Source organism: Chionomys nivalis, chromosome 1 (genome assembly GCF_950005125.1).
Source record: "Chionomys nivalis chromosome 1, mChiNiv1.1, whole genome shotgun sequence".
Taxonomy (NCBI): Eukaryota; Metazoa; Chordata; class Mammalia; order Rodentia; family Cricetidae; genus Chionomys; species Chionomys nivalis.
The window spans coordinates 22,616,697-22,642,720 of record NC_080086.1 but is presented as its reverse complement, the minus strand read 5'-3'; the positions used below and the strand labels follow the sequence as shown (position 1 = coordinate 22,642,720).

Below are 26,024 nucleotides of genomic sequence, written 5' to 3'. Positions count from 1 at the left end.
TTTCTGTATAGATTTACTTTATTATTTGCATGTCAGGATACTTATTTTCCTTTACTTATTCATCCTTTTATAATTTCATATCTATATTCTTAATCAAGTCCTCAAACTTATTTTTTTTTCTTATCCCATTGACCATCGAACTAAGTCTCTTCTTCCTGAACCTCTCTATTTTTGTGCCTTTTTTTTTTTGTGTGTGACCCAGTTGGGGGTTATTTGATTGAGTGGGGGCAATGTGGAATATGATTCCCCTCCCCCTGCAACCTTCCACAATCTGCTCTTCTGGCAGGGTGGGGCCTTATGACCCCCCATCTGTTATGAAGTGTTGATAGGCCCGGTTATGTACAGGTCTTGTGTAGGTAGCTGTTGCTTTATCTTCTTAAAACTTTATTGCTTAAGATTATTTGAATGTTTAAGCACAAACAAAAATCGTATTATGCTAAAGGAATCAGGGATAATCTAACTGGTAATAGAACTATGAAAATATTTAAAACTTCAAGGCAATACAAGGCTGGTATTTTGTGTTCCTGAAGACTGGCCATGCTGTAAGTGTCCCTGACACAGAACTTTCCGGCCTTCCTGATTAAAGTTTCCACATTACTCTGTGTTATTTCCTATCATGATTTCTTTTGTCCCCAGAGTTCATGCACCTCTCACACATCCTCATGTTGTGTAGTCCCCTGACCTAAACCTTTTCGGCCTCACGTTCCCATTTCCACTTACTGTGATGCCCATGAATGAAGACGTGAAGTTGGACGTGTCAATGGCAAGGTTGACCAAGCCATGCTCATCAGTGGTGAAAGTGGACTGGTACTTATATACATCCGCGTGGACAGTTATGTTTTTGTTGGGCATTGGCTGATTCTTCTCATCGACAAGACGAACCTAGAAACAGGAAAGCGATGTCTGGTTACCAATGCCAGCTAGTCACACCATCTTTCCAGTCTGTTCTGTTTACATCTCTGCCTCTTGCTCTGTCCCTGTCCCTTACTGAAGATCTTTACATTTGTAAATGAGACATTTTCTGAGTTTTAAACTGTGATATTTCCTTTAAATATTCCTTAAGTTTTTAAAACCTGAAAGTTTATTTTTATTTTATTGTTTTTTTTTTTTAATTTTTTAAAATTTTATTGTTTTTTTAATTGACCATATTTACCTCTTATTTTGTGCCATGTGTGTGTCGGAATTCGGAAGGGGGCATCAGATTCCCTGAGTTTCAGGTGGTTGTATTGTGGGTGCTGGGAATTGAACCTGGGTCCTCTGAAACTGCAGCTAGTGTCCTTAGCCACTGACACATTTCTCCAGCTCCCTATTTTACTCTTTTTAATTGAAGAATAAGAATGCTGTCTAAATTTTAGAGTACAATGTGATGTGATGTCTTGATAACTTCATATAATGTAGAATGATTATATCCACTTAGTGAACTTATCCATTATGGCTGCCTGATGTGGGAGCTAGGAATTGAACTCAGGTCCTCAGGAGGAGCCACCTCTTAACCACCGAGCCATCTCCCCAACTCCTTGTGCTAGTTACTTTTATATCAGTGTGATACAAACTAAAGTCCTTTTAGAAGACAGAACCTGAACTGAAAAAAGTTGCCCTCCCTAGGTTGGCCCGTGGGCAAGTCTGTGCTGCACTTTCTTTATGATGATGTGGGAAGGCCCAGTCCATTGTGAGTGGGCCCACCCCTGGACAGGTGACCATGGGTTTCATAAAAAAGTAAACCCATCAAACCATAAGGAACAAGCCAGTAAGCAGCACTCCTTCATAGCCTCTGCTTCAATGCTTGCCTCCAGGTTCCTGCCTTGAGTTCCTGCCCTGACTTCCGGCTGTTAGGCTGCTATCTCCCTTTCGATCTTTCATTTCCAGGGAACTCACATGTTTCCGTTTTCTCGTGATTTTCTCTCTACCTGTGAAGGCCTTGCCAAACCCCAACACACTTATCCGTGTCTCTTCCAATTTGATAGGAAATAGTAAAAATGAATGAAGAAAGCATAAAAGTCAAATTCAGATATAAACTTGCAAAGTGAGGAAATTGCTCATCAACTTAGTCCAAAGATTATTTGTCGTGAAAGCAAAGTTGAAAACTGCCCAAAACCTATGCGATATATGAAAGGAAAAGGGCAGTTTACTCCATTGTATTATCTGGCCTAGAATTTACCAGTGTTGCTATTACAAACATTGCTTCAGCCCTGAAAAATAAATCTTTAAAAATGTTTCAGTAATTAAAAATTTTATCATCTAGACAAAAGGCTGTTGATATCTCTTGCATGTTAAATGTTTCCCAAAGGCTTGGATTCCAGTGTGGTGCTATTGGTACTGAATTTGTAGTCCTTGGGTCATTGGCAGTGTGTTGTCCAAGGAGACTGGAATCTAGGCTCTCTCTCTCTCTCTCTCTCTCTCTCTCTCTCTCTCTCTCGGGAGAATTTGCCCTTCTTTTTATCTTCACTATAATGTGTGGTGTCACTACAGACACAACTCACAATGGACTGAGACTTCCCTGGGCCAAAATAAACTTTTTACCTTTATAAGTTAAGGGTCTCAGGTATCTTGTTATAGTAATGGAAAGCTGACTAACATAATTACTTTTAAAAATTATTTCTGGGGAAAACTGGATTAGAAAAGCTTTTTTTTTATTTTTTTATAAAGAGGGAATGAAAGAGAACATAGCCAAACTACACAGAAAAAAAAATTACAGAGTTCTGTAAGGAAGGTGATAGTTTAAGATTTGCATTGTTTTTCAACAGTTCACTCTCCTTGATAAACGTGAAATTTTCTATTATTTCTTTTTCTATGTAATTGCTGTAATATATTTTGATTTTGCAATTAAATTTTTTTTCTTAAGAATCTTGTGCCTGGCCTACTGACTGGGAGAAGATCTTCACCAACCCCGCTACAGACAAAGGTCTGATCTCCAAAATATATAAAGAACTCAAGAAACTAGACTTTAAAAGGATAATTAACCCAATTAAAAAATGGGGCACTGAACTGAACAGAGAATTCTCATCAGAAGAAGTTAAAATGGCCAAAAGATACTTAAGGTCATGCTCAACCTCCTTAGCGATCAGAGAAATGCAAATCAAAACAACTTTGAGATATCATCTTACACCTGTCAGAATGGCTAAAATCAAAAACACCAAGGATAGCCTTTGCTGGAGAGGTTGTGGAGAAAGGGGTACCCTCATCCATTGCTGGTGGGACTGCAAACTTGTGCAACCACTTTGGAAATCAGTGTGGCGGTTTCTCAGAAAAATTGGGATCAACCTACCCCTGGACCCAGCAATAGCACTCTTGGGAATATACCCAAGAGATGCCCTAGCATATGACAAAAGCATTTGTCCAACTATGTTCATAGCAGCATTATTTGTAATAGCCAGAACCTGGAAGCAACCTAGATGCCCTTCAATAGAAGAATGGATGAAGAAAGTGTGGAATATATATACATTAGAGTACTACTCTGCGGTAAAAAACAATGACTTCTCGAATTTTGCATGCAAATGGATGGAAATAGAAAATACGATCCTGAGTGAGGTAACCCAGACCCAAAAAGAAGATCATGGGATGTACTCACTCATAATTGGTTTCTAGCCATGGATAGGGGCCACTGAGTCTATAATTTGTGATCCTAAAGAAGCTAAACAAGAGGGTAAATCCAAGGAAAAACATATAGATATCCTCCCAGCTATGGGAAATAGACAAGATTGATGGGCAAAAAATGGGAATCTTGGGGGGTGGGGTGGGATGGGGATGAGGGGAGATGGGGAGAGAAAAGTGTGAAGGAGAGGATGAGGGGAACTGGGGGAATCGGGGTGATTGGGGGTAAAGGAAGGTTGGATGGGGGAGAGGGAAACTCATACCTTAGTTAAGGGAGCCACCTAAGGGTTGGCAAGAGACTTGAACCTGGAATGGCTACCAGAAGCCCAGGGCAATGTCCCCAGTTAGTTCATTGGGGCACCTGAGGATAGGGAACCTGAAATGAACCTATTCTATAATCATACTGATGAATATCTTGCATATCGCCATAGAACCTTCATCTAGCGATGGATGGAGATAGAGACAGAGACCCACACTGGAGCACCGGACTGAGCTCCCAAGGTTATAATGAGGAGCAGAAGGAGAGAGAACATGAACAAGGAAGTCAGGACCATGAGGGGTGCACCCAACCACTGAGACAGGGGGGCCGATCTATTGGGAGCTCACCAAGGCCAGCTGGACTGCTACTGAAAAAAACATGGGATAAAACCGGACTCTCTGAATGTGGTGGACAATGAGAGCTGACGAGAGGCCAAGGAGAATGGCACAGGAACTTTCATCTGGCGATGGATCGAGAGAGAGACAGAGACCCAATTTGGATCAACCATCTGAGCTCTTAAGGTCCAAATGAGGAGCAGAAGGAGGGAGAACATGAGCAAGGAAATCAGGACCACGAGGCGTGCACCCACCCACTGTGACAGTGGAACTGATCTATTGGGAGCTCTCCAAGGCCAGCTGGACTGGGACTGAATAAGCATGGGTTGAAACTGGACTCTCTGAACAAGATGGACAATGAAGGCTGATGAGAAGCCAAGGACAATGGCACTAGGTTTCGATCCTAATACATGAACTGGCTTTGTGGGAGCGTAGCCTGTTTGGATGCTCACCTTCCTGGACCTAGATAGAAGTGGGAGGACCTTGGTCTTCCTGTAGAGCAGGGAATTTGGACTGCTCTTCAGTATCGAGAGGGAGGGGGAGTGGACTAGGGGGAGGAGAAGTGGAGTGGGGATAAGGGGAGGGAGCGGGGGAGGGGGCAATATGTGGGAGGAGGGGGAGGGAAATGGGAAACGGGGAGCAGTTGGAAATTTTAAGTAAAAAAGAATAAAAAAAAAAAAAGAATCTTGTGCCTGGGGTTGGGGCGATGGCTCAGTGGATGAAATGCTTCTCGTATGTGCACGAGGGTTCCGATTCCCAGCACTGCAGAGATGCTGAGTGGAAATGGCAGCCTGCCTATGGTTCCAGAGCTTGGAAGGCTGAGACAGAGGCTCTCTGAAGCAAGCTGACTAGCTACACTAGCCAGCACTGTCAAGCTTTGAGTTCAAGTGAGAGACCCTGAGCCAAAGAATAAGGTGGAGAAGGCCCGAGGAAGACTCCTGGGGTCAACCTGGAGTCTCCCGACATGCACACCACAAGCACAAGTGTACCCACATACATGTGTGCCTACGCTTATGTAAAGACATATGCACATGTATGTGTATCACGACTGCACAAACATATACACAGAAGAACATTTCATGCCCCTAAGTATGATCATGGGGGAAAGTATTTTACCTGCCCAAAGAAAGGTAGCCCCGGCCTGTAGTGCGTGTCCACTTTAGTAAATGTCAGTGTGCTTAAGGTGTTTGTTATTTCACATGATCCATGACCAGTGAGTTCCATTCCTGAAAAAATAAAAGAGAAGCTAGTTTTATCAATCCCAAACTCACTTCTACCTCCACCTCAGCTCTCATCCGTTATCACAGAATGCCCACTAATCTTTGAATAATTTTATGAGGTATCACATCCAATACATTTTTATTTATCCTGCATCTTCTGTTAGGCTTATTTTGAAATATCAGTTTGTTTAGGTCATTATCAAATATATCTGAAGCTAGACATGCTTTTCAGAAGCACAAGTAAGCACCTCATCGTCTGACTCAATTTCCTTCATTCTGAGAATGAGAGTGCTTTTGTGCTTTCCCCGGCCTATTGCTAATCTTTCAAAATGTCACTCATCCACCACAGAGTGCATCAAATGCCGGCGTAAGGGTCCCCCTTCTGTCTCTGCATTAGAATTAACTACTTAAGTCCCAAATTCCTTATGGAAATTTGATCACAGTTATACACATACACTCAACACACGTACACCCTCTGCTTTTAAACATTTAATTTCTTGAGATCAGTGACCTGTCATTTTCATAATATGTAGACTCTATAAAGTATACCAAATGGAATGGAAGTTTGATAAGTTCCCACTTAATTGACATTTATTTTAAAATAATACAGACCTGTGCCCTCCTCTTTGACCTTGGCTTCCACTTGTATATTCATGTCATGGCCTTTTTGTCTTAGCTGAAATGCTTTGGTTTTTATAACTTGTCTGAAACATCCTTTATCATCTGCCTGAAGAGAAGAGGAGAGAGTTCCCAAGCTCTTTTATTTGCTATCAAAATGCCAATTATAAGTTTGCAAAAGCATTTTAAGCATTCAGATACCTATTTTGTGTGTGTCCTTTCCCAACCCTAAGGATGAATGGTTTCTTCGTTAATCTCTGGGTTATTTATAGCCAACCTTTGCCTCTCCTCTCTTCCAAAAATGGATCCTTTTTCCACCGCATCAGCTCTCCTGGAGTTTCCAAGTGTGCCATCATATTTTGTAATTGTAATTCTTTGCATATGTTGCTCCTCAAATAATGATATTCTTTCTCTTTTTTCTTCCCTTGACAAACAGCCCCTGCTTATCAAACTCAACTTAGGCATTACATTTTCCAAGAGGTTTCCATAACCATCTCTAGCTCAACACTGACTGGGATGTGTGCCCTTTTTATATATTTAAATATATTGGTCAACATTCACTGTATATGGTAGCAGGTTTTATCAGGATATTTTCCTGCAGGTCTATGGTTTACTTTGAACACGTTCTCCCCTCTCTTCTCTTTATCTCCCTCCCCTTAGTTCTTTTGTCCACCTAAGTCAGTGGTTCTCAGCCTGTGGGTTGTGACTTCTTGGGGGTCGGATGATCCTTTTACAGATGTTACCTCTGACCATCGGAAAACACAGATATTTACATTACAATTCATAGTACCAAAAATATAGTTATGATGTAGCAATGAAGATAATTTTATGGGGTCACCACTACATGAGGAACTGTATTTAAGGGTCACAGAAATAGGAAGGTTGAAAATCACTGGCCTAGGTGTTCTGCTTCTATTTTCACACCATAGGTAAACGCTTGCATGACTTTATGTATCTTTACATAAGATAGGATCCACATATGAGAGCAAACATGTGATGTTTGTTTTTTGAGATTGACAACTTTTTTTTTCTTTTTTCAAAGACAGGGTTTTGCTGTATCTTTGGAGCTTGTCTTGGAACTAGCTCTTGTAGACCAGCCTGACCTCGAACTCACAAAGACCCACCTGCCTCTGCCTCCCGAGTGCTGGGATTAAAGGTATGCACCACTACTGCCTGGCAAGATTGACAACTCTCTTAACACAATTATCTTTCATTCTGTCCATTTTCCTGCAAAACCTAATAATTTAGCTCTGTTTATGGCTGAAAAGTTTTATTGTACAGATTACACCGCATTTTCTTTATCCACTGACAGACACCTCAGTTGGTTTATAACATAGCTATTGTGAACAATGCCACAATAATGGTGGATGAGCAAGCATCTCAGTGGTGTGTTGACTTAGAGTCCTTCAGGTAAAGACTCCGCTGTAGCTGGTCATACAATAGATCAACTTTTATTTTAATTCTTTTGAACCTCCATTCCGGGTTCCTTAGTGGCTGGAGCAGCTTACATTCCCACTATATAAGGGTTTCCTTTTCTCTGTATACTTGCCAGCATTTGTTGTTATTTCATGGACTCTACATATTTATGACTGTATTTTCTAAATCATGTGACTGATGTCTGAAACATTGGGAGCATGCATATCCATTGACTAGACAAACCCTTATAGTAATTAGGTTTCTGAACTAAATGTTGTGACCTAGGTTTTAATAAAGATCATATCATAGGTGTGCAACTTGACAAACATTTGTAATCCCAGCATTTGGCAGGTTGAGGCAGGAAAATTATTGTGAATTTGAGGTCAGTTTGGATTACATAGTGAATTCCAAGCTAACTATAAAATTGGGAAGCGAAAGTAAGAACGGGAGTTCGAGGTCATCCTTGGCTACATAATGAGGTTGAAGCCAGTGGGGGCTGAAAGAGAACAAGTCTCAAAAAAACTGGTGAGGCCGGGCGGTGGTGGCGCACGCCTTTAATTCCAGCACTCGGGAGGCAGAGGCAGGCGGATCTCTGTGAGTTCGAGGCCAGCCTGGTCTACAAGAGCTAGTTCCAGGACAGGCTCCAAAACCACAGAGAAACCCTGTCTCGAAAAAACCAAAAAAAAAAAAAAAAAAAAAAAAAAACAAAAAAAAAACAACTGGTGAGTCTCAACACACGTGGACCCCTCAAATTTGATCATAATTAATTTATAGACGTTGTGAGTCATTTGAAAATAAAAACTTTGTACTAGTCTTCGAGTTGTTTTAAAGACCGGGACAACTAGAGTGTGACTGGACTGATCTTGTTCATCAGCGCTTTTCTTACTGGTCGTCTTTGCACGTTCCATGGCAGCCTCTCGCTCACCAGCCCCCTGCAGCCTCCATAACTTCCATCATAGCCTCCTTGCAGTGTCTGCTCTAATAGCCATCCCTGAATTTTTATTCCCTGAATTTTTATAATTCTTCCCCTGAAAACAGAGTTCATGCACCCAACTTTAAATTTTTGTTCTAAATTGTATTTTATGTGTTCGGACGTTTTGCCTGCATGTGTGTCTGTGCGCCACGTGCATGCGGTGCCCACGGATGCTAGAAGAGGGTGTTGGATACTCTTGAAATGGGAGTTACAGAAAGTTGTGAGCTGCCATGTGGGTTCTAGGAATTGAACCTAGATCTTCAGCAAGAGCAAGCAGCCAGTGCTCTTACTCATTGAGCTGTCTCTCCAGTTTTTTGGGGAAATGGGTTTTCTTTTAGCCTTCTCTGGCTTAGACCTCATTATATGGCCAAAGATGACCTTGAACTCCTGTTCTTGCCTTTGATTCTCAATTATTAGAATTACAGGTGTGAGCCTCCACACTCGGCTGCATCTAAATGTTTTCAATGCAACATATTCTTCTCTCAGTTGTTTTTCTTAATTATTCTTATTAAATCTCTTCCGTGACATAATAGGCTCTCTAATTGTGTTTTCTAGATCTTCCCCTTCTGGGCCAGATGCTCATTCATTGTTCAAAATTTTTTTTTTGCCATTTGGAGATGACATGCCACTGGATCCTCACACTATCCCAGTTCTCCTTCCTTCCTTCTCCTCCCCCCCCCCTTTTTTGACTTTTCAAGACAGGGTTTCTCTGTGTAGTTTTGAAGCCTGTCCTAGAACTCATTCTGTAGACCAGGCTGGCCTCGAACTCACAGAGATCTGCCTGCCTCTGCCTCCTGAGTGCTGAGATTATACATGCACCACCACCTCCTGGCTACTATCCCAGTTTTCAACACCTGACCTATTCTGTGACAAAAACCAGAACACTTCTTTATCCCTTTAGAACATGGCATGTTGATTGCTGTTGGCAAGATAAATCACAGAATTGGTCAAATGCATGCGTAGATTCATGTGCTCCATCTTCAATTGGCCCCCTACCACAACCACCCATTCTCACGTTCCTTCCCCTACCTCAACGTTTTGCTTGGTGACATTTCAAATGCACCCCCTGGAGTGGTTTCTACATACCTGGCCACTGAATTCTTCACAGATACTTTGTGAATTTTGGCCATGGCACTGGGAGTGGAATCGTGAATATCTTCTGCACACGCTAATCGTCACCAGACCAGGAACGGGCTTTCCATATGTGTATCTAGAACAATAAAATGGTCGTTCCAAATGCCATTGTGTATGAATGACTTAGATGTCTCTTCACCAGACCCCTTCACTGGTCCATTGTTTTCATCTAAAGCACCTGTTTTATGTCCCTGGCACTCTAGAACAGCTTGTGACAACAGGCTGCATCCTGACATCTAAGTGGGGATGGAAATGTGTCTATAATTCTAAGACAAAAGAGTCAGAGAGTTATTTGAAAATGCCTCTAAATGGAAAGATACTGATTTAGTATTTTTCCAAAGTTCTCTCCCTCCCTCCCTCCCTCCCTCCCTCCCTCCCTCCCTCCCTCCCTCCCTCCCTCCCTCCCTCATTCCCTCCCTCATTCCCTCTATCTCTTTTTCTTTCCTTTTAAAAAATTTTTAAAAACTGGGTCTCATTATGTAGTCTTCACTGTGTAGACCAGGCTGGTGTAAACTCTGCCTGCCTCTGTCTCCTGAGTACTGGGATTAAACACGTAGTTTTCTCTCTCCTTTAGGTGAGGTTTTGCTATTAAGACTGCCTTGTGCACTGGCGAGGTGGCTCAACAGTTAAGAGCACTTGCTGCTCTTCTAGAGGACCCAGGTTTGGTTTCCAGCATCCACTTGGTGGTCAAGAACTGTCTGGAGCTCCAGCTCCATGGGATCTGATGTCCCTTTTGGGCCTTTGCAGTCATCAGGCATGCATGTACATAGACATAACTGTGGGCAACCCCCCCCCCCCGCCACGCACACACAAAGAGTGCTTACTGCGCTTCCGGAGGACCTGAGTTCTGTCCCCAGCACCCACATCGGGTGGCTCACAACTCTCTGCAGCTACAACTTCAGTGCCTCAGTGGATCTGATACCTCTGGCCTTCTTGAGCACCTGTCCATGTATATACATATACCTACATACCCACACAATTAATTTAAAAAAACGATTGTCTCTGGCATCAGATTACCGGAGTTATTTTAGCTTTAAAAAAGAGAAAGATATATAATGACTATATTTCTAAGTATTTTAAAATAGTGAGAGGATGATTTGGGAAAGCAGTGGCAACAAAATTTATAAATAATATCTACAAAATTTATAAATAATATCACGATAACTCAATTTGTCTCTGCTGGATATGATGTGAGGAACCATGCAAGGTTGGACTTGGCTTGCTCTTTTAGACCTGTGATCCTTGTTGTGGTGGAGGATTCTTGACTCTTGCCTTAGATTTGTAATTAGAATTTCTGTGAGTGGGGCCAGGGATTCTAATTTTAATTAAGCTCCTCCCATAGAGCTGATATAGAACGATACCTGAAAGTCTCCCCTTTGCCCAGCCGGGAGGTTGGTATAGCCTCACGGCCACAGCTTTCTTCTTGTAGATCCCTTTTTTTTTTTTTTTTGGTTTTTCGAGACAGGGTTTCTCTGTGGTTTTGGAGCCTGTCCCGGAACTAGCTCTTGTAGGCCAGGCTGGTCTCGAACTCCCAGAGATCCACCTGCCTCTGCCTCCCGAGTGCTGGGATTAAAGGCGTGCGCCACCACTGCCCGGCTTTGTAGATCCCTTCTAATGCTTGTATGTGCTGATAAGTAATGCACCACTAAATATTATTTAAGGTACATCCTCTCAAATCGAATATGGACATTAAAATAAGATAAAAAATGATGTAACTCACAAGCCGCAGGCTGACACCTCAAATTCCTCTTCCAGGAAAGCAATGATCTTGGGCAATTTTACTTTCACCTCAAATTTGGGCAAAACTGTTTTGAATAGAGGGAAAAGGGAGGTGAGAGTCGGTAGGAGACCTCATCATTACCACCAGGGGATTTCACTAGAGGAACCTGTGATATAGAGTCACCTGGAAGGAGCACCAGTGTCAATACCGGGAAAGAGACGCTGGCACTCATTACTGTGACAGTTTGTGTGCTAACTTGGTGAAATTGGGACTGCATTTCCCAGACTTCTCTAGTTTTGTGCAAGGTTTCAAAGGTGGGTGGAATATCCCTGAGTCTGAAGACCACCGCAGTTAGATGTAGGAACAGAGGGCCAGTGGGCTCCAGTGTGACCTCCCTCTCTCCGTCCCTCCGTCCCTCCCTCCCTCGCTTCCTCCCCCCCGCCTCTCATTTTTATCAAGTGCTAGCTAGTCTGACAGACATCCCCAGCCTTGCTACCAGAGCCGTGGTCTACTGCGTGGGAGAATATCAGAGGTGACAGCTCTCTGCGGGTCTTTGATTCCCAGGAATCTTCCACTCCAGCAGCTGAAGGTGCCGCCTCTTCCACCCCAACTTCCTCATGCTCTAACTAACCTGTGCCCACTTCAGAACTTGTTAGTCACGTTCTAAGATTTGCCACTTCCTCTTGTTGGATCCTTCTCTTCCAACCTCTCTCACGGTTGTGAAAGGCACTACCTTATGAAGGCTCCGGGAGTGTTGAGAGCCATGTTTTTCAATTGGTTTTCTGACACTGACTTCTGCCATCCACATATGAATACACAGAGTGCAAACATACAGCCCCCAACATCCACACACATGCATGCACCTCACATATACACAGAAGTAACCCCAAGATTCCAGTGTCATAAATACTTGGAGGTTTCTTACCATATTCGTTCACCTCAAAGGAGTGCTCTATTTTATTCCCAGAGTCCTTCTGTACTACAACCTTGTAGGTACCAAGAGCTGGCTCAGCTGACAGTGGGAAAGAGAGCTGGTGGAGTCCTATTTGTAAATCGATGTTTAGCCATTGAAAAATTCGTTTCCTCTTGGGATTCTACAGAAAGATATGAGTTGTGTAAACAATTCAAACATATAGTTTGATTAAGGATCAGCTTTTCAGGCAATAATAACACTGGGAGATTAATCAGTGGTTGAAGAATTAGATCTAAAGTCATGAACCCACTTTTAAAAAGAATCCCAGACTGAATAACAGAAAACAGACAGTGTGTGTACCAGCTGTGGATCCTATGGATCCTGTGCTGTACCATCCGAATGCATCAACTTCTCCTGATGTTGGAAGTCAAGCAGGTTAGAAGGGAGACCCTGCATCTATGTGATATAGTAAATCTCTTTTTGATACATGTTTATTTTGGCCTGAAATATTTGAGGAGTCATGAAATCACATTACCCTAAAGAACTGCAATTCTTCATTTAACTTTTATTTTTAGAAAAAACTTGAGGTAGGCAAAAAAAAAATGTAGCACTTGTTTAGTTGAGGTGGCATCTAAAAGGAGAAAAGAATCTAGAGTGTCTTGTAGGGCACCCTCCTTTTAAATTAGGTGTACAGTCTGTGACTTACCTCAATGTAAATGACAGGGAACTGAAAAGAAAAAAAAGGAATATGAGTGTGTGGTGGAATAAAATTACAACTTCAGAAGTTTACTGAACTTACTGCTCCTTTTTCATTTATGATTCATTTCCTTGTCCCATATCACTTGTCCTTTCCAATTCTTTCAGAATTTTGTACAGTGTGTTCTGACCATATTCACACACACCCCTCTCCTCCCAGATCCATACCCTCTTCTCTACCCACCCAACTTCAGGTCTTCCTCTTCCTATTTTTTTTCCCCCACCAAAGTCCAATCATGCTGCCCACATATTCACGGATGTCAGAGGCAATTGTGACGCAGAGGACCAAAGTCTCTGTTTCTCTTGTCAGAGCTAGGAGAGATCCCCTGTTTGATCTGTAGCTTTTTTACATGTTTGGTTTGGGACATAAATCTCTCTCTCTCTCTCTCTCTCTCTCTCTCTCTCTCTCTCTCTCTCATTTTTCGAGACAGGATTTCTCCGTGTGGCCCTGGCTGTCCTGGAACTCACTCTAATTTTTTTTTTTTTTTTTTTTTTTTTTTTTTTTTTTGGTTTTTCGAGACAGGGTTTCTCCGTAGCTTTTGGTTCCTGACCAGGCTGGCCTCAAACTCACAGAGATCCGCCTGCCTCTGCCTTCCGAGTGCTGGGATTAAAGGCATGTGCCACCATCGCCTGGCTAGAACTCACTCTATAGACCAGGCTGGCCTCGAACTCACAGAAATCTGCCTGCCTCTGCCTCCTGAGTGTAGAACATAAATCTCTTCAGAAGTCACAACTTTCCTTTTATGACAACTGATTGAGGAAATCTAGCTGGGTGAAAGAGCTGAATAATAAGTATACTATTGTTTTGCAAATGATATTTGCTTAAGAGAAACCAGATGCACTTTTGGAGTGACTGGAATCTCTTAAGAGAACATTTTCAACTGAATATCTTTTTATTTATTTATTTTTTAGACAGTGTCTTACTGTGTGGTACAGGCGGCCAGGGCCTTGTGACCCTTCAACTCAGTTTCCCATATTCTGGGACTAGGAGCATACATCACCATGGCTGCTTGTTTTTGAGTGCTTTATCTATTTTAAGAAAGCAGTTGGTGAACCGCATGGACGCCACCACTGCATACGCTTCTGGTACTGGTACGCTCGGGCAATCTTCTGTGGTAGACTTAGTATCTCTTTCATGATTTCAAGTTATTATTTTTTTAATGAATGAGACTTAAGTGTTTGCATATTTTTCTCATTTAAATTCATCCACCAAAAGGAGACTCACCGTTTCATTCAGCGGGTGAAAACTGGTGTCCACAGAGACAACACGGAATTTCACTGAAACAGAGATTTTCTCTGTGAGACTCCACTGGTTCCCCTCTGTATGCTATGAATATGTTTTATTACCATTGGTTATTGAAGAAGCTGTTTTGGCCAATGGCTTAATAGAATGAAGCCAGACAGGAAATCCAAACAGAGATATAGAGAGAAAGTAGGTGGAGTCAGATGTCATGTAACTGCTGAAGGAGAAGGACACTGGCCGCCAGTCAGAAGCTTACTAGTAGGCCACACCCTTAGGGTGATTCACAGATTAATAGAAATGGGTTAATTTAAGATGTAAGAGTTAGCTAGAAATATGCCTAAGCTATTGACCAAAGAGTGTTGTAATTAATAAAGTTTCTGTGTTGGGTGTGGGGGGGTGGGAAATGAGCACACAGTCTCCCCACTCCTGCACAGTGGGAACCCAGGGCCAGAGGTGCCGTGACTGCGGCTTAGTCATAAAGAATACCAACCCACCCACATCCCCACAGTTGTCCTTGCTCAGTTAATTCCTTATACCTGTTTGTCCCGGTTTGTATATGGGCTTGTCTGTCTGGACAAAGACTATGTTCTCTGCTTTTCTTATCTGCATTGGCCTTGTCCTTGTGAAGTTCTGGGTCGGTCCCTTTATCTGCACGATAATGAATGCTGAGGATGCTGGCAAACTGGAGATCTGCAAGACAGAAACTCGCGTCTGAGTGCTCAGCTTTTACAGGGTCTGTTTTCCGTGTGAAACCCTGAGAACTGGCAAGGGAATGTCAAGGATTCAATTTCCGGTCACATCCAGAGACTGCTACGATTGTGTCACGTGATGTTAGCAATTCACTACTTAGGTCGAGGGAGGAAACAGCGGGACATCCTTCAGTGCAGCCACCACAATGAAGCAGATGGTGTCTTCATTTTCAAGTGAAGTCTTGGTATTAAAAATAATTATCACATTCCACCTTCCAAGGCCAGTATCAGCTGTCTGTCTTACATGAGTAACTTGGCTTTTATGAGTTTGTATTCAAGACCTCTGAGGATGGCTCAGCAGTTAAGAGCACACACTGCCCTTGCAGAGGAATTAGGGTTCCATATCCATGTCATGAGGCTCACCACTTTCCACAGCTCTAGCTCTAGGGTGCCCCCTTCTGTCTTCAGTAGTTACCTGCACTCATGTGCACATACACAGAGACATGGACAGTGAAATAAATCTTTTAATAAATCTTTTTTTTTTTTTTGGTTTTATTGAGACAGGGTCTGTGTAACTTTGGAGTCTGTCCTGGAACTCGCTCTGTAAATCAGGCTGGTTTTGAACTCACAGAAATTCACCTGCCTCTGCCTCCCGAGTGCTGGGATTAAAGGTGTGCACCACCACCATCCAGCTTGTGAAAATAAATCTTAAAAGAAGAATCTCAATACTTTATACTTTATACTGTAAAAGTATAAAGAGTATTTACCTCAGAAGTCATTTTTTTAAAAAAATATTTATTTATTTATTTATTATGTATACAATATTCTGTCTGTGAGCCACCATGTGGTTGCTGGGAATTGAACTCAGGACCTTTGGAAGAGCAGGCAATGCTCTTAACCACTGAGCCATCTCTCCAGCCCCATCAGAAGTCATTTTAACGTAAAATTAAATCTTTCCTATAGCTATGGTAACCTTTCAAGCACTTCATTAGATCTGTTTGTAAGTTTCATAAAAAGAAATTTAAGTTAGATTTTCCTTAAGATATTTTTCCTTTTGATAGATGAGAACATAACGTTCAACTTGGTTACTCTTTCTCTACCAGTACCACACATCCCGGGAAGGACACTGACCGTGAAAGGGCTGCAGTAGAAGGAATCCTTCTCTACCATCTGGCCTGTGAGGAGGTTCGTAGTCTGCTTTTCATACTGTAGAATTATGTCGAGGGTCACAGTCTCGTTCAGGTGCTGGAGGTTGACACAGGCCTTTTCAGGAACTCCTGCGTCAAGCTGTGATGGGACCAGCACCACATATTGTCTGTGGGGAGGAGGAGGATTAACCATGAAGGATTAAAAGGATGTAATTTCCTAGTGTATTTCATATTGCCATCAGTAATAGGTTTCAGCAAGATTGGGTTCCCCAGAGGTCACCATAAAAATCCCAGATTAAATACTGACGTGATTCTCTGGCTTTCAGGAAATGTTCATCCACAGAATGTTTAATATCAACATCTAATATTAGAGACTTTGGGAGATCAATTCAAGTTATTGCTGTGTAGCAATTTCCTCCAAATTGGAACATTTCTTCCTGGAGAGGGGCAGGGAGGAACTTGAGACTCAAGAAGTAAATCTTATGAGTTCTGGAGAGCTGAGACCAGCAGGATTGATGACATCTCTCCATGGTTACAGAAGCAGTGAACAACCTCTGGAGAGAAGAGAGGAGGCCGAGTTGCCTCTAAGATGTCCCTGGACCAGTCAAGCTCCCTGTAGGAGACTCTCTCTTTCATTTAATAAAGAAACTGCCTTGGCCCATTTATAGGCCAGCCCTTAGGTGGGTGGAGTAAACAGACAGAATGCTGGGAGAAAGAAGTCGAGTGAGGGAGTCGCCATGATTCTCCCACTCCAGACAGACGCAGGTTAAGATCTTTCCTGGTAAGCCAGCTCATGGTGCTACACAGAATATTAGAAATGGGTTAGATCAATATGTAAGAGCTAGCCAATAAGAGGCTGGAACTAATGGGCCAGGCAGTGATTAAAAAAATACAGTTTCCGTGTAATTATTTCGGGGCATAAGCTAGCCATGTGGGCGGCTGGGTGCCGGGGACGCAGCCCTGCCGCTCTTATTACAACATGACAGCTATCATATATTTTGGTTAAAAATTCCAAATTTCCAAACCATGAACTAATCAGTAGTTCATCACTGGAAGCCTTAAAAACTCAACCGTCTGTGGTCTCAGGCTCTATACGAGTACCACAAATCTCTCACCCAGAAAGCACTAGAAACTAACATGCCACACATGGGAAAGCTGAATTGCTTCACAATCAAGTTTAAGAAGCAACCTCAGCTCCCTCCTTCCCCTCACTCTCTGGTGATGTAAGCCAGTAGTCTGCTGATGTAATCAGCAAACATCCCAGACACTGCCAAGAGGAGAACACGCCTTTCCCGGCACGTCCTTGCTGTTCACGGTCAGGCACCCGAACGTGCCCCGCTCCGCAAGGTTGTATATTTCACATTGCTTCTCACCTCCTGAGTGTCTGTCTGTCCTGAAAATTTTTATCTCATTAGAACTTGCCAAACTTGTCAAAGATCCCTTTCATGCATCGGCCCTATGAAGACTAAGATTTTCTTCATGGGTCTCTGCTGTTTCTCTTTGGGGCTATCTCTTTACTTCTTTCTTTTTCTTGAGTACCATATCTCTTTTTCCATATTGTGAGATATTTCAGGAAGGGTCTGAATTTTGTCAATGTTTTCTAAAATCTACTGCAGCCCCTATGTTTTCTGAAAGATTCAAAAAAGAGACTCATGCAGTCTCTCATCCATTTGCCTTGGGTGGCCCCCTCAACTTAGGGAAACAGAGACACTGAGCTACTTCCCAATACCAGGACGATGCAGGGCATTTATGAATTGATAAACCAGTGGTTCTCAACCGGTCGGTTGTAACCCCTTTGAGGGACTGAACGACCCTTTCACAGGGGTGACATGTCAGATATCCCGCATATCAGATATTTACATTACAATTCATAACAGAGCAAAATTACAGTAATGAAATAGCAATACAAATAATTTTATGGTTGGGGTCAGCGCAACATGAGGAACTATATTAAAGAGTTGCAGCGTTAGGAAGGTTGAGAACCACTGTGAAAAACAGTTTATCCTTTTTTTTTTTTTTTTTGGCCGAAATTCTATATTTTTATCTAGTGCTGTTTGACAAGATTCCTGCCCCATATATCTGAAGTTTCTAGAACTGGAGTAGATCTTCTACATGACCCATGACAACTTACTGGTCCCTCCAAGTTCTTTGACAATGGGTAACTGCATAGGAAGCCAGGAAAGAGATAACACGGTAGGAAGGAAGGGTTTTATGAAGTAAGAATTGCTTACGGTTTTGCAGTAGCTGCGGCATCTCTGGGAAGAAGCAGTAACAGTAAAAAGGAGACTAGTGTGAGCTGCTGGTTTCCCCTCATGGTGGAGAGGGCCAGAAACGGAGAATGGTTCTGAGCCCTCGGTCCCTTGACCTCTGATCGTTGTCCAGAGCCACTGGCTTTTATTTTACCTGATGGGCAATGAAAGTAAACTACCAACCACTTATTTTTGTAACATATTAACCACTTAACTATTAAAAAAATCAATTCCAGATAATTTCCAATACCATCTCTATTCTTTTATTGACTTTTTGAAGTTACCGTAAAATTTGAAAAATTGTGCCTAAAGGCTGCCAGCAACTCAGACTAATACTCAGCACTTTAAACAATTAAAAAATAAAATAAATCACACAGTTTGATGAAATCAATCAATATGTCTGATTTTTTTTAAAAAAGGACAATGAATACTAATATCTAATATCAATCTGCTCTTGGTAATTCAGGGAGCAATGCCTTCTCCCAAATGACATAATAAATGAAATTTACCTCAGAATGTTAGATAAGGTAAGCTTAGAGGTATGTGCTTCAGTGTCCCTCAGTGTCTTTTTTTTCTTTTTCTTTTTTAAGAAATTGAAATAAATAAAGCCAAGTTAGACCTTGGTAGAATCATGACTTTGTTCTGTCATTGCTTCCTATTCTGGGGTGAATAGATGTTTGTGTCAGGCCTCCCCAGCGAAAGTCTGACATTACAGGTGTGTGTGTCTGAGGATGCATGTAAGTGTGGAGGTCAGATGATGTCATCAGGTACCTTCCCAACAGCTCCCCATCTTAATTTTGGAGGCAACCATCTCTCACTGATCCAAGAGCTCACCAATTGGATACACTGGCTGGCCAGCAAGCTGCTGTGATCATTCCATCTCTGCCTCATAGGGCTAGGAACACAGATGCATACCTTCACACTTGGCTTTTTATGTGAATGAACACAGGTGCACACCTCCACACATACCTGGCCTTTTATGTGGATGAACACAGGTGCATGTCTCCATGCCTAGCCTTTTATGTGAATGAACACAGGTGCACACCTCCATGCCTGGCCTTTTATGTGAATGAACACAGGTGAATACCTCTACACCTGGCCTTTTGTGTGAATGAACACAGGTGCATAACTCCACACCTGGCCTTTTATGTGAATTAACACAGGTGCATGCCTCCACACCTGTCCTTTTGTGTGAATGAACACAGGTGCACACCTCCATGCCTGGCTTTTTATGTGAATGAATGCTGGGATACAAACTTAGGTCCTGATGCTTACATGGGAAGCATTTTACTGATTGAACTACCTCCCCAGCCCTCCCTCCAATGTGTAGAAATTTGACTTTTATTTTTTTTATGGTTCTCTTATCTTCATTTATTATAAAGAAAATGACAGTTCAGCTGTACCTAAGCCATATGTACATATTTAATAAATCACGAAACATCAAGGAAATAAAGATTGATTATTCTATAAGGGAATGATTTCTATTTGATAAGTATTCATATTGAATTTTTCACAGATGAAATAAAACATTTTCATCAGTATTGATTCATTGTTCTCTTTGTTTTCCAAGATAGGACTGGTTGATCTACTTTACAGAGCCATGAAAATAAGGAAATTAATATACAGTCATCATAAGATTGAAGTTTGTCTATTTTGCTGGCTATTATGATGCATGTCTGTGCCCCTGGTACTCATGAGACTGAGGCAGAAGGATATAACTTCAAGGCTAGCCTGGGAGCAGGAGTGAGTTTAAGCCCAGCCTGAGAAATTTGTTGACCCTGACTCAAAATAAGAAGTGGAGAGCAGGCTGGGGAAAGGTGGGGTGGCACAGGGCTATAATGCCAGCACTTGTGTGGCAGAGGCGCGGATTGCTCACCAGCTCAAGACCAAATTGGTTTATGCAGTGAGTTCTAGGCCAGCCAGGGGAACAAAGTGAGATCATCGCTCAAATTAAAAAAAAAAAAAAAAAAAAGGACTGAAATGTTACTCAGTGACCTTGTGTTTCCTATCATGTGTGAGGCTCTAGGAGGGTCAGGAGAAAAGTTTGTTTGAAAATTGTTTTTTCATAAAATTAAATGTATACTACATTTGGCTCCCTTGATGAGATTGTGTATCTTTGGATGGATATTGATTATTGCTAGTTTGACAAAAATTTTGATTTCCTATTCTTTACCTGTCTTTTTATATCTTATTTCCTGTTGTGTATAGATAGGTAGAAGCAATAAGAAATCTTGTTCTAAAAAGAGATAGGAAAGGGAGAGGGTCCTTTACAACAAGACCATTTAATCGTTTAATTTCAAGTTTAGAAGACAGAGATCATATTATGATCCTTATTAAAACTAATTTTAAATTTTAATTTAGTAGATGCATTAACTATACCTTCATTCATTCTTTTGAGAGTATGGCTCTGTACTGTAAGTGAACGCGTATTCAACCGGTACGCTAAAATAACCAGACCAGCTCAAAACAACAGATATTGTACATCAGTCAGCTGTAAGAGTTTAGAAATCTCTCTTTTGAGTCATTTTTACACCAAGTTCCTAGAGCTCCCATTCAAAGGCTAGGGATGACTACTGACTACCACCTTTTAAATTAAAGACACAGTTTTGAATCCAATGTGTTTAGCAAATCTGAATAAATTAAAATATCACCTTGTTTAGTTTTTGATGCAACAAGACTTTTGTTGATACAGTACTCCATGAGATGCTTTTATTTGATCAGGACCATGGTCTACACTCAGCCCATTACACATGTAAAGCCACATCTGCTAATAACCTCGACTGCGGCTCAGTGCTTGTTAAATTAGTTTGTCTTGAATGAACTCCTGTACTTAGGATATTCTTGCACTTCTCAGTGCGAGGCTAAGTGATCATGCTGGAGAGCCACTGTCTACAGTATGTGAGAGGTGTTCCCCTCCAGTTTTCTCCCATGCTCTCTCTCACTACTGTGCAGTTCCTGGCAGAGAGTGGATAGTGAGGAAAAGGAAAAAGAAGATTTTAAACCCAAAATGGTCATTTACACGTGAATATAAAAAAATTCCAGAATGAGCCAGAAGAGCTAATTTCTAGTATCATCATTGTCTCGTACCAGAAATAAATTGCTTAAGACAAGCTGAAGAGTCCTTGATTCTAAGAGTTTACATAAATGTTAGTGTTTTAGATTGACACCAGAAGGAAGGTCTTTACTCTGGGGCACAACTGAAATACATGTGATACTAGGAAGAGGGGCTTCACACACTACAACAATCCCCAAGTCATGCTTAGGGTCAGCCATAGGGCAGTGATGGCTGCAACAACCGTAAGATTATTGATCATACAGAATTTCAAGGATTCCAGAAATGGTGTTGAAATAGACTGAGGCCAAAGTTGAATCTGAATGGCAGACTTTTTGCCAGATGTCAAACATAAGCCTGTGGAGCCCATGAGATGGCTCAGCAGGGTCAAGGCACCTGTGCCCGAGTGTGGCGACTCAAGTTTGAGCCTCAGGACTCCCATGGTAAGAGATAAGTAAGTACCCCTTGACGCTGTGCTCTGACCCCTGCATGTGCATTATGGCATTTGTCCGACTCCATAAAATAAACAAACTGGTGTGTAAAATGACAAGCCCTTTATCATTCCAACAACTATTGCACATTCAGCAAGACTGACAAATTCATATTCTACTAACCACCAAAGCTTTAACGGCAATGAATAAAAAGCAAAATTATGGCTGAATAAATATTTACACCAACAAGAGTTAGAGGATGTCTTCGCTGCTCTTAATTTTGGCACGTTAGTTAAACAGCAAATCTTTTAAACTATCAGGATAAAACTACTTAAAATGACTGTGTAAAACATCATTACCTTTGGACATTTGAACCAATGTCACTTCCTGAGACAGGTGTTTGCAGAGCGTTGAGCAACTGAGTGGGCTGAGAATGAAGGTGTCCTCCCCATGTTAGTGTACACTGGGGGAGCTGCATTTTCAATTACTGGTATTTCGAGACATAAACTGAAACTCACATGAGTACAGAGCACTACAAACAAAGGTTTTAAGGAAAAACAGAAGTGGGGACAATCTTTTTCTTAACTCATCGAGCACAATAACTTGGTGTGTTTTCTTCCATTGTGAATCTTGCTCTGGCAGAGAACCTAGCGGAAAAACGAGAGGATTATGCAGTGTAATTTCCACCCTTCTGCCCACAGTGTATGCTCCTGGGAGGGAGGAAGAAAGACAAACAGGACATAAGGAATGTGCCATTTTATTTTGCAGACTCATGCTTTATGTCACATGATGTTAGCATTCAGAGATCAACTCGGGGTTGTCAAGGGAGACAGAATTCATCCATTCTGTCTTTTTTCAAGACTTCATGGCATTCCCTGACCCCAACACACACAATAAAAATGCCCCTGTAGAAAATTCATCATCTAACTGGGGTAAGATGAAATCTCAAAGTTAGTCTGCGTTTCTCTAATGGCTAAGGATATTGAATTTGAAAGCAAAATTTCTCAGCTATTTTTATTTCATCTTTTCAGAACTTTATGTTTAGTTCCATGTCATAATTTTAAATTGGGTTGTTGTTTTCTTGGTGTTTAGTTTTTTGGGTTCATTGCATGTCCTGGATGGAAACTCCCAGATACACAGCTGGTAAATTCTTCCCCCATTTGGTTGGCTGCCTCTTCACTTAAATATTGGTGACCTTTTCTTTTCATAGGTGCCATTTATCAGGTGTTGGTCTGAATGTCTACACCGCCAGGGTCTTGTTCAGGAAGTCCTTTCCTGTGCCAGTGATTTCAAATGTGGCTCCTGCTTTCTTCTGTGTTAATTACAATTTGGGTTCCAGGTCTTATGCTGAGGTTTTGGTCCATGTGGAATTGAGTTTTGGGCGGGATGAGATATAAAGATCTAGTTTCATTTTCCTACAGTATCTGTTGAAGGGTCTGTCTTTTCTTCACTGTGTGCTGTTGTCTTCTTTGACAGAAATGAGGGGTCTTCAGAAGTGTGTGATTATGTCGGGTTGCAATCCTATTCCATTGATCAATGTGTCCTTTTTTTTTTTTTCTTAGATGAGCTTTCCTTGTGTAGCTTTGGCTGTCCTGGAACTGGCTCTACAGAACAGACTGGTCTTGAACTACCAGAGATCTGCCTGTCTTTGCCTCCTGAGTGCTGGGATTAAAAGTATGAGCTACCAAACCTGGGTATGTGTCAATTTTTATGCTATCACATGCTGTCTTAATTACTATAGTATAGTAGTGTAACTTGAAATCTAGGATGGTGAAATTTTCACCAGCTTTGTTGTTGGTCAGGGTTGTTTTGACTATCCTGGGCTTTTGTGCTTCTATCTTAAGTTCAAGATTATTTTATTTAATTTCTATGAAGAGTTGCATTGGAATTTTGATGGGGATCGCACTACATCTGAGGGTTGCTTTTAGTGGGATGGCCATTTTTACAAGAGTAATTCTACTGATCTGTGATTGTGGGAGGTCTTTCCTGTGGTGAGCCCACAAGTATTATACAGTAAATGTACAGCTGACAGATCTATTGGACTCTCCACGGGAAGTGTACACACACACTCCACCTGGAGTAACCCGTTTTTGCAGAGCTACAGGCACACTTGTTCTTCGGATAAGTCACTGTCAATTCTATAAAAATCTGTGAAATCATGGCATTTCTCCCTTCTATAGTATCCCAGCAGTGTATAAATCTGACTTTTACTGTAGGGCAACCAGATACCTCCCCCACACCATGAAGCCATGGGGTGAAAAGGATTCAGTCAAGTTCTTGTTCTCATAGCCACTATTTATATATAGTTCCCCACAAATTTTCTTTATTGACAGTAGTCACTGATAAGAATAGAGCCTCATACAGAAGGTAGTATGTCTGCTCTAACAGCAGACTCAGGAAGGTGGAATCTACTGGTCTTCTGCTCTGACTTAACAGGCACTAATATTCTGTATTTACTTGTCACCTTGGTTTCAACTAACATAAGAACATATAGCCCAGGAAATTAACTGTTTATACAGGAAAAAGGCCTGAGTCGCTAAAACTAGCTTCAGAGAGAAAAATTCTCACCTGGGCACCCTGTTGGAGTCAAAAACAAGGTTCCAGAAGCTATTACTTTTAACCCAACTAGCTAGTTGCTAATGCAAATCAAGCCCACGGGTTAGTACCAATGCTATGTTCCCAGTCATGCCTTCTCTGAGACATAAGGTGTCTCCTTACGCATCAGCTCCTTCCTCTAGGTTCCTGCCCTGTTTGAGTTCCTGTCTGATTTCCTTCAATGAGGAATGGTAAGATGGAAGTGTAAGGCAAATGGACTTTTCCCCCTAAGATGTTTTGGCCATGGTGTTTCATCTCAGCAGCAGAAACAATGGTTTCCTTCATTGCATACGTTTTTCTTTGTTTTCACAGGTTGGAAGCTTAGTTTGGTCTTGCTCAGAGGTCACTGCTCCCTTCATTTCATTTAGCATCAGGCTTTTCTTGAAAATTTTTATCTTCTTGAGCATTGAACTTAGTTTTATTACACTTCCTGGTGCTCCATTTCTTTTCAAATTGTACAGCTTGTCTTTCTCTTTGTCCAACTTGCTCCTTTTTTATTATAGATCAGCATCAGACGAATTACTAATAACCACACGACACAGTCAATATTTGGCTGTCTTGAAATCTCCTTGTACACCAGTAATCTAAAACTCTTCAATTTAACCTCAGGCAGATTTTGGGGAGTAGAGGCAGAAGACAGGCATATTCTTCAGTAAAATACCACAAGAGCAGTTTCTAGGTCACTTACTAATATCTTCTGTTTTGTGAAACCTCTTGAGCTGGACCCCCACAGTTCGGATTATGCTCAGCACTGTCTTCCATCCTCCTACTAGGATGACCCATTAAGTCTCACTTAAAGCTTCCAACCACTTTTCTAGTCCCTTAGTCCCACAGTCTTCCATTTCCCCCCATCAAACAGCAGGGTCAGGCTTGTCACAACAATACCCCATCCAGTCACTGGTACCAAATTTTGTTAGTCGCTGTTTTATTGCTGTGAAGAGACACCATGACCACAGCAACTCTTATAAAAGGAAAGCATTTAATTGGGGGGCTTGTTTACAGTTTCAGAGGCTTAGTCCATTATCAACATGGTAGGGAGCATCTCAGCACACATGGCACTGGAGAAGTAGAGAGATACATGCTAATCCACAGGCATGAGCACACACACACACACACACACACACACACACACACACACACACAGAGAGAGAGAGAGAGAGAGAGAGAGAGAGAGAGAGAGAGAGAGAGAGAGAGATCTGGGTGGGGTGTAAGCTTTTGAAAACTTTAAAGGCTACCCCCAGTGACACACTTCCTCCAGGAAGGCCTTAAGTCTTAATCCTTTTAATTCTATCAAAGAGTTCCACTCCCTGTTAAGTTTTCTAATATATTAGCTTGTAAGGGGACATTACCACAAAAGAGTTTTTATTGGGGTTACTAACAGGAACACAGGTGAGGGGTTACTTAGAGGGAGCAGGGATAAGTTAAAAGCAGCTACATCTCCAGAAACATTACCCCCAAGGTGACTGCTGAAAGCTGGATCCTTGGAGCTTTCTACACCACCTGCAGGCGTGGTCGTAACATCCTTGCTTTCCACAGGTGGTTGAGTTTCCACCCCTGGAAATTGTTTATTCCTTCTGTACTGTTGGGTAGGGACCTTGTAAATCTTTTAAGTTTTTCCTCTCTTGGCTATGTGAGCTTTTGTTTCCCTCCGGAGGCTCATGTGCCTTCCTTTCTATACTGGA

At 41.8% G+C, this 26,024-nt stretch overlaps 1 protein-coding gene across 1 annotated transcript in view; it reads right to left on the bottom strand.

Annotated features, from left to right (window-relative positions):
• Positions 1 to 18,329, bottom strand: part of LOC130886847 (pregnancy zone protein-like) — a 50,661-nt gene extending 32,332 nt beyond the window's left edge. The window contains exons 1-11 of the mRNA XM_057789051.1: positions 18,247 to 18,329; positions 15,999 to 16,182; positions 14,715 to 14,868; positions 14,161 to 14,213; positions 12,886 to 12,906; positions 12,192 to 12,360; positions 11,267 to 11,351; positions 9,499 to 9,622; positions 6,018 to 6,132; positions 5,302 to 5,411; positions 721 to 882 (exon numbers count right to left, since the gene is read on the bottom strand). Coding sequence (XP_057645034.1) covers positions 721 to 882; positions 5,302 to 5,411; positions 6,018 to 6,132; positions 9,499 to 9,622; positions 11,267 to 11,351; positions 12,192 to 12,360; positions 12,886 to 12,906; positions 14,161 to 14,213; positions 14,715 to 14,868; positions 15,999 to 16,182; positions 18,247 to 18,329 — 1,260 coding nt within the window. The remainder of the gene's footprint in view (positions 1 to 720; positions 883 to 5,301; positions 5,412 to 6,017; positions 6,133 to 9,498; positions 9,623 to 11,266; positions 11,352 to 12,191; positions 12,361 to 12,885; positions 12,907 to 14,160; positions 14,214 to 14,714; positions 14,869 to 15,998; positions 16,183 to 18,246) is intronic.
• Between the last annotated feature and the right edge of the window lie 7,695 nt (positions 18,330 to 26,024).